The sequence below is a fragment of the Acanthochromis polyacanthus genome, chromosome 10, assembly GCF_021347895.1.
Source record: "Acanthochromis polyacanthus isolate Apoly-LR-REF ecotype Palm Island chromosome 10, KAUST_Apoly_ChrSc, whole genome shotgun sequence".
In the NCBI taxonomy this organism is placed as follows: Eukaryota; Metazoa; Chordata; class Actinopteri; family Pomacentridae; genus Acanthochromis; species Acanthochromis polyacanthus.
The window spans coordinates 1565224-1574746 of NC_067122.1; the positions used below are offsets into that span (position 1 = coordinate 1565224).

At 44.3% G+C, this 9523-nt stretch overlaps 1 protein-coding gene across 1 annotated transcript in view; it reads left to right on the forward strand.

The window, feature by feature from the left end:
- The window catches only part of LOC110965793 (GDNF family receptor alpha-4-like), a 52892-nt gene extending 43610 nt beyond the window's left edge, over window positions 1-9282 (forward strand). The window contains 3 exon segments of the mRNA XM_051954823.1: window positions 720-791; window positions 794-855; window positions 7494-9282. Of these exon segments, the coding sequence (XP_051810783.1) occupies window positions 720-791; window positions 794-855; window positions 7494-7724 (365 nt within the window). The 3' untranslated portion in view covers window positions 7725-9282.
- Window positions 9283-9523: the final 241 nt, after the last annotated feature.

Here is a 9523-nt window from a genome sequence, read left to right on the forward strand (position 1 = left end):
ATGCATAGTAGGTTAATTGTTGACTCTTAATTGGCTGTAGATGTGCTTTTATTTAGAAACATCTGCCCCAATGCTTTCTGGGAGCGGTTCCGATCCAGCAATCCTCTCTGGGATAAAGACGTAGTAATGGTTTGAATACAGGTAGCCATCTTTAAAAATAAACTAGCCATGCATATTGATGTAGTGTTTTAATAAAATCTGTTTTAAATGATGTATCTGAGGAGCAGAATTGAGAAAACAGCATTAGTGTATCACCATGAAAGATACAGCGAGGAGCAGCTCAAAGGGAATTAATGGAAAAAGTGACTTTGACGCCATGTCTGCTGGATCTGTCTGGGTGGCGGCGTCCTGCAGCGATGCTCGCAGCATGAGCTGCTCTCTGCTTTGTGTGTCCGCTACATGCTACAGCGTTAGGATTCTCACAGCGGGGGCGTGCATGTGAGGCCTTGGACAGGTGTGAAGAGGGGAGCTGTGGGGTAATAGCCCTCCAGCCGTCACTCAATCACAGCAGCTGTCAATAAGGCCGTCGATACACGCTGAGCCCGTATGTCCAAACACTAAAGCCCAGATCGATGCGTCGATGCACTTCCCATAAAGCTCGGAGATTTATCATGCGGCCGACAGCCTTCACAATAAAGCTGCCAGACAGATATTTTGGTTCACGCCCACTCAGTTGCACACACACTCAGAGGCAGTGATGCGGCTGTGTCTCCATGCAGGTAACTCCATTAGCTGGATGGGGAACCCCGGCTCCCTGCCTGCAGACATCACCCAGCCTCCAGCTCCCAGACCTCCCCGCTGGTCCAGGAGGACGAGCTGCTGAGCAACAACCACCTGCCTGAACACAACATCATCGTGAGTATGCTCCAGCTCGTCACGTGCACTGCCCTCACGTTCTAAATTACCTTCTAGACTTTCATCCCAAGGCCTTCTCCGTCATCTCTGCTTCATCACTCTCACGCTGCATGTTGTTTATTTGTCTTTTTATAACTCTTTTATTTTTGCTGCTGTTTTGTTCTTGCAGCCTTAAAACTTCGAGCAAACAAATAATGCAGCCAAATCTTCTAATTTACCAGCCATCGTGTGACTCACTGTTTTACCTCGGATATGAGCGACATTTTTGAGAATCGACCAAGATCCATTAGTGGAGAAGGTTTGAAGATTTTCAACAGACGTTATGACTTTATTGTTCCGTTACAGGATGCAAACTGTAACAGATGATACAAGGCACTCATCACTTTTTTAGGTTTTCTTCAGCCTCAAAGTAATTCAGTGATAGTTGTCTTCATAAACAGGAACCACTAATGCTCAGCCCAGTGTGCTTTAAACGGCCCCGTTTTACAAGATGTAACAAATATGGTCTAAAAACAGAGCTGCAAAGAGGCTTGCAGTACATTCATGGCTTCCTCCTTTTTCACACAAAAGCTGAATTTGACAAGAAGAAAGAGGATGTTCCTGTCGGAAAAAACCCACAAAGATCCACTTTAAAGTGTGGCGATGCAGCTCCTGACAGGCTTTAAATTACAGGATGAGAAAAACAGGAAGTAGGCTAATTTCGGCTGTGATTATTACCGGGAAGGTTGCAACAAACTGCTAACATACACTCTGAACTGTATATCAATTCAGCGCAATACAATTTAGTTTTGTTTATGTCATGCTAAGTCACAACGTACACCCCCTGTCAAAAGTTTTAGGACGCTTTCTCATTCAAATGAATAAGAAAGTGTCCTAAAACTTTTGACAGGTGGTGTATGTCATCTCATGGGACTTCACGTAGCAACGCTGAGACCTTACAGTGTTCATGCAAAGAAAACGTCCCTTTTCTTTGCATGAATTTAGCAACTTTTGATCACTAATACCCGTTGTATATGCAGGCCAAACTTGAGGTGTGTCGGACACGACCCAAAATGGCAAAAAATCTGACACTTAATTCAAAATGGCCGACTTCCTGTTGAGTTACATGTGCGAAAAGCTTTTCTTGTATCAATCAATCAATCAAATTTTATTTTAAAAGCGCCTTCCAACAGCCAAAAGGAGCACAAGGCACTTAACAGAGTAAAGTAAAATAAATAAGTAAAAGCATTTTAAGAAACACACAGTTCTAAAAGGAGCTAAGCGTCAAACGCTACACGGAACAAGTGCATTTTCAGACGACATTTATGTCGGTTTTAACCCATGTATGCCCTGATGTGTTAAATATGCCCACCAAGTTTGATAAATCTAGGTAAAACGTGCTGCGGCGGCCCAATTTTACGAATCGTAGGGGGCGCTATACAGCCATTTTTCCACACATATGTGCAATTTCCCAAAAATATCAAATTTTTCACTCGTTTGGGGGTGCATGCCAGTTTGGGCGTGTTTTTGAATATGCTTAAGGCTTCAAAAATGACTTTGTAGGTAAGAAAGTATAACAATAATTCGCTGGTGCTTGGACCCTGATAATTAGTTTACTCATATTTTTATTTGTAGAAAGACGTCTGCTGTTTCAGTCGCTACATGTTACTTGAATGCATAATATCAACTCAAGGTTTCAAGTAAATGCCACTGGAAGGTTTTTACTGAGAGATGTAATTAATTCCCCATTAATTCAAGCGTTACTCATTCCCATATGATGACGAGTGGAAGCGGTATTTGAGAATTCATTTCAGTAACGCCTCTGATCAGATAGACTGTGACTGACAGTTGTCATTCTCAGGAGAAGGTCAAAGCTCTCTAGTTGAACACAATAGTGAGTCAGCATTTGATTTGAAGATCAGAGGAGTAGCTCCGGGGCAGGAGTTATCAAAGCACGTTGGCAGGTCTTCAAAAGACTCCACAGACTGAGGATGATTCAACAAGAGACAGACTTCATCAGAGCAGTCTGAGTCATTCACAAAGATGGAAGATGTTAGGCTGTACGATGTTCTCATGACAAGTGAGTGCAGACGTTTTAACAGCCGAGGATTGTAAAATAAGCATAATAATACATCACGTTGCATAATTAATACCTGAGCATCATAAAGCAAAGAGGCTAGCATCTCACTGCAGCAGCTTACTGAAGTGGAACAAGTTTTAACCCTCAAAGATGTTAACATCTTTTATCCTTGGAGTCAGTTTGACTCCAGCAATTTAAACCTCCAGAAAATGATTAGAATTAGAATTGATCCCCAAGTCTGCTGACTACCTAAATATCCCTTTAAATATAACAAACCCCCCCCCCCCACTCCACTCGAACTTCCACAACACCTGGTACGTGACCATGGAGAAAGTCACAATAAAATCTCTCACTGACTGATCTGAAATTGGAAAGAGATGTCTGTTTGGTGTTTTAATGCTGTGTATTATTAACCATAAAAAAACAAGGAAAAACAAGCACAATTGCAGAAAGTTTAGGGCCCTTAAACTTTGTGTGCACTGCAGCAGCCTTGGTGGTTAGCATCGTAGCCTTGCAGCTAGAAGATCTCTGGTTAACGTTCTCACCTTCCTGGGATCTTCTGCATGGAGTTTGCATGTTCTCCCTGTGCATGCGTGGCTTTTCTGTGGGTATCCCAGCTTCCTCCCACAGTCCAAAAACGTGCTGAGGTTAATTGATTATTCTAAATTGCCCGTAGGTGTGAATGTGTCTTTAAATGTAGCTCTGTGACAGACTCTACCTTTACCCTAATTCAACTGGAATAGACTTCAGCCCCCCACGACCCTACTGAGGATTAATCGGATGGATAATGGAATACATTACGTTACATAATTAATACTTGAGTATTAAAAAACAAAGAGGCTAACATGTCACTGCTGCAGCTTTTGAAGTGGACCAAGTCTTGAGCACTTTGGGCTCATAATCAAAGTGCTCCTCTAAGTCTTAATCAGCCTACTGTCCCTCCATGTGGCGTTCATCAGGTGGGCAGCGACAGGACCGGACCTCGACTATGAGCAAACAAAAGCCCAAACTGTGACGACTGCGTCCGTTTAATTTGTCTCACCCAACCAATCAAGCTTCACACAGTCTGTGGCAAGCGGACAAGTCTTGGCCCTGAAGTGTTTTGATTTCAGTCCTGTTGGATGACGTCTGAGTGTGCCAGCCTGCACGCACACACACACCAACACGCTGCAATGTGGTGAGAACACATATGTTCTGAGAGCCACGGCTCCTGGCTGCCCTTGTCCGGCGCTGACCGTTAAACGTGGTCCAATCCAATCGTGGTCCTGGCCACCGTAACCTTGGCCAGACCACAATCTGCTGTGGCTCCCCGACTCCCAGCATGCCTCGCTGCCAGAGATAATCTGGGCCGGCAGACAAGAGGGGATTCCAACTCTCTCTCCTCCTAAGTTGCCCTCCTCCACTCGCTCGCTCTCTCCTCCTGTCTGTGTCCGCCTGCCTCTCTCTACCAGTGAGCGGATTAGATGAGGTGTTGGTTGGAAGCAAAGCATCAGTCAGGCTTCATTAGTATGAATTTATTCATGCCCATATGTCTCCCCCCATCTTTCTCTTTCCTCCACCAAATCCCTCTCTTCCCTCCTTCCTTCCATCCTTTCCTCCTTTCCTCCTTTACATCCTTTAACTCGTCCACTCTTCCATCCTTACCTGCTCCACATCTCCTCGTCCGTCTGTCACTCAGCTGCTCGTCCCGTCTCTCCGTGGAGCTTTTGCTTGTTTCTCTAAAGTGATTTTTTTCCAGAATTTGAAAGGTTTCACTTCAAAAAGCTCAGTATCCGCTTCGGCAGCGGGGGAAAAAAGAAAAAAAGTCAAATTTAGAAGCACAGATGAATGGTCTTTGTTTTAAATGTTATGTTCTCACAGAGGATGTGTGGCGAGGCGGGATTTTAATGTCATTTAGAATAGCGGTGGCCTGTTCTTTTTCTGACAGTTATCCACACAGTCAGAAACACTTTGGAAAAATACACAATTAATGCTTTGTTTTTGTTGTTGCTATTGATTACAAATTAAAGCGCATTCCATACACCGACAACATCTAATTCATGTAGGATTGTACTGATTAGATGTGGGCTATGATTTCAACGATGTGTGTCAATCTTCAACTTTATTCATAATAACATCTTCATATTCAGCCGGCAGCAGCTCCACCACTGTGAGGTCCACCTGAACCACAGTCAGGACAGCAGAGATGAATAAACAAAGGAAAACATCCAACGTAGAAGCATGAAAGAAACAGGAACACATAGCATGGAATGAATCAGATATGGACCCGAATATCCCCAATATCAGAATATTCGTTCACTAAGGCAGTATCCGAATATATTAATTTTGGTATCCGAATATTCGCCCAAGGTCGGACGTTACCGGGTGGAACGAATATTCGGCGTTACTGTCTTCCTTCCACCTTCAGCTCATATCGGTTCATCTCGTCATGTGATCACATAAACATATACACATATGTCTATGTGATCAACCCCTCCTCCCCCCAGACAAAGATAGGAATATTCGGAGCTCGTTTCTTCTCTTCGCCTTCGACCCACTTCGGCTCATCCCGTCGTGTTCGGCTCATCTCGGCTCCTCCATTCCTGTTTCTTACCACCACCCTAATGGCCGGGTGGCTGCCGACTCTGACGTCATGCTTCACTTCGTTGCATAAACAGAAGACAAGATGCTGAAGACCTCTGCTGTTTGGGAATTCTTCAGTTTAACTGAAGACAAAACGAAGGCAAAAATTTGGACCCAGGAGACCAGACGATTGGATTCGAATATTTGGGCTGTCTCCGCTACAAACCCCCCACCCCACCGCCTCTCATCTCCTTCCACCAAAACACTCACACCCCCGTCATGGCGGACAGAACAGCAGACGAAGAGTTGGTCGCGAGAAAAGGGCCTCATGTTACATCGATTATATGGAAGTGGTTCGGCTTTGACAAGACTGACACAGAGCAAACTACAGTCATGTGCAAGGTTTGCAAAAGTACTGTGAAAACAAAGAGTAGCAGCACAACTAACCTCTTTCAGCTCCTCCAGCAGAGGCATCCTAAAGAATGGGAAGAGTGCTGCAGCTACGGGAGTGCGGCATGGCTAGCACTAGCCATAGCAAACAGACCGCAAAGAAACAACAAAAATCCATTAAAATTGTAATCGTCCAAGATGACTAAAAAAAATCAAGATTTTATTTTTTGGCCATATCGCCCAGTCCTAGACCCATCTCTCCATCACTTGGACACCATCTTTTCAAGAAGCATTCATTGATTCGTTCAGTTTGTCATCTGTGTGAAGCAGTTTTACATGTTTGGCTTAGACGAGACTGGAAGACGCTTTGACTAAAATAATCAAACATTCTCCAACTTAGAACAGCACTGAGCTGTGAGGTGATTTTGACATAGCGACCACAATCAGTACTTCACGACCATTTCCTTTTTCTTTTGCATGTTGAGGTGTTAAACGTAGACTTCTGATATGCAGCTTGAGATAACTACAGGCGGTTGACTTGTGTGACTTTCTAACGTCTTGGTTGGATTATTATTTTTTTCCTGGTCTGATCATAAAAAGAACCATTTTTTCACTTCAATTATCTTCAAAGAAATCTTCAGAAAGTTCTTCAGGCTTTTTCTGTCCCTCACCAATAAGTTATAAAAGCAGCAGATCAAAGGAAAGGTCACAGAACTCCAAGAATAGCTGTGTGGACTGGAGAAAAGTTCAAGCTCAGAAAGACGGTGTTCTCTCAGCTGGTCAGGATTAATGTTATTAACTTTATAGCAGCGGGAAGAACCAAAACAAAGATCCACGAGTGCAGCCCGAGGCCGACAGCCCTGTTTACACCTGCTGCAGCTGTCAGACGAGATGATGGAAAGTTAAAAGTGAGTCAAGCGACGCCAGTCAAAAAAATGTAAACTGCACAGAACAGGAAGGCATTAGAGGCAATGAAATGATAGAGCGGCATATTATTATCAGTGGAACAACAATAAGCCGGCGTGCGCCCTGGGCTGCTCCAGATGTTGATGCATATCATCGGGGAGGAACAGCTGGGCGTCCTCAGCACCACCCGTAACACTGCACCGACTCATATCATCAGCACTCAGATCAGAAGAAGTCAGAACCACAAGCACATTTGAGATAAATGGTTTGAGGATAACCTCACACAGCGGTCGTTATTCTTCAGAGCGGGGGTGTCAAACGTACGGCCCGCGGGGCAAAACCGGCCCGCCAGAGGGTCCAATCCAGCCTTTGTGAAGTGTAACAATTCCAGAGAAGAAAATGAATATTTACTGTGGAAATATTGTGCAAAATGATGTCAGTCAGCAGCTTCAGAACTAAAGAGTTTGATTTCATGGAACCAAGTTGTTGGTTCCACAACTTTTATGTGTTTTTTAATCAAGGCAGGGGATTGTTTTTTTCATTAACAGTTCCCACTTTAATCTTACATGATGTGCTGATCAGTATTACTACACAGATGTGGAACTGAATGTAAAATTAAACTCACTTCTCGATCTTGACAACATGTTTCGATCATAAAGGAAAACACTGTGTTGTTGAGAATCTGATTCCTGTGACTGAACAGGTTTCTGCTGTCTGACAGGTGATGGAGAGCGAGGAAGAGGAGGTGCTGACGCAGACGGAGGAGGAGGAGGAGGAGGAGGAGGGAAACGAAGGCGGCCAGTTCGACGTCATCCCGCTCTACTCTGAGAGGGCCACCGTCTCCAACCTGGGCTCCTCCGGCACCGGCGGGGCCCCTGCCGTCACCTCGGGCCCCGCCAAGCCCTTACTACTGCTGCTCCTGCTGCTATCCGCCTCCCTCAGCTGGGGCTAGAACAGAGGACACAGAGAAGACACACACACACACACATGCACACTCACATGCACACACTCGCACATCATGGACCTGCCAACAATCCTGGACTGATCGCTGTAAAATTCTAAGAAACATCGTGAAGAAATGGACTTCACCTTTTGTCGGTAGCATCCCTTTGACTCCTGTCGTCTGTCCTTGCTGTCATCGGTTTTTTTTGGTGGTCTGACTGGAGCTGCAGTGGGGTGGAGCTGGTCGGGTGTTCACATGCTGCCGTCAACCAGTGAGGATGATGCGGCTCTTCCTGGCTTATTTAATTGTGCGCAAACAGTTAGCAGTGGGTTTGTTGGACTCCTCGCTGTAATTATGAATATCTAAATTCCTCACTACTTGTATGAGCGCCCCCCAAATGAAACCAAATCCACCAAAATGGATTCAAAACAAACAGAACACAACATTAAGAATGAACTAAATGCAAACATGAATTAAAGCTGCTAGCAGTGTTGATCGGGCCCGCAGATGTCCCCACATGTCCACCAGGTGGCGCTATGACTGTGAATGGTCATCAGGGCCAGACTCTGATCGAACATGTAAAGTCTGAGGCACATTGGAGCATGTTCAGGCTAGTTAGGCAGCACTTCCTGTTCCATGGCGACACATCTAAATTCTGGGGGCCACCATGGCCACGCCTACAGCCACGCCCCTTTTACTTATGAGGAAGATTTTTGTAACATTTAAGCACTACAGGCCAAATTTGAGGTGTGCTGGACGTAGCCCCGAGGAGGAGGTCACTCTTAAAAATGTCTGAAATTGACCAAAATCGCCAAGAATGTTAATTCAAAATGGCCGACTTCCTGTTGGGTTTCTTTGTGCACCCTGACGTGCTACATATTACTACCAAATTTGATAGGTCTAGGTGAAATGTGCCCTATTTCTTTATTCCATCATTTCTGTCATATTTTATGGTCTAGATTTCGTGTAAAAATGGTCTAACCCACAACTTAAACATAGCGTTACAGTGGTGTTTCAGATGTTCTTGAAAACACAAAGCTTTGAACCCATTTATCTCCAAAGCTACATAAAGTGTGTTCAACCGCTCTGCTTCCAGACCCTTCATATTTATCTCATCATTGGTAATTCAGTTATCGTCAGACTTTTCAGTGTTTACAGATCCATACTAAACTAGGCTGGTAGTTACTTGAGCAGCTCTACGTTTGCTATAAATTCATTTATTAACTTTGTTTATTAGCGGGTTAGCATGCATTATTCATCGCCTGCTGCGCCGTCCAATCTCGCCTGAATGACAAATGCTGCGTGGCTCTCCCTGTCGCTGTGGTGGATCCGTCTGAATAATATATCATTTAATGTGACCTAGGTCTGCGTGACAGAATGCTGTCACTTCACAGATTGATTTAGCAGCGATGTTACACATTCCATGTAGGAAAAGGATTGTTCCAGAACTGGAGGACATTTGGGCTTCAGAAGTTTTGAAAAATATACCTTCTCTTTACAATTTTCTGCTCCATATTCATCAGTAATAGGTAATAAACTATTAAAGGCTTGATCGGTTCATCTTCCACATCAATGGTAGCATTTTAATTCCATGTTTCTGTGTTGTTGCTAACCCTACTCTAATCCATGCTAATGTGATCTTTCTCTCAGCAGTAGAAGCTAGATATTTAGCTAGCTGTTACTGCTGACCACTGATGGAAAACAGTCCAAAGAATGAGTCTGATCCTGATAATATGAGGTAGAGTGAGACATCCAATCAAGGCTGCCAATGGATGGAAATGTGACAAATAGAAGAGAGGACATAGCTT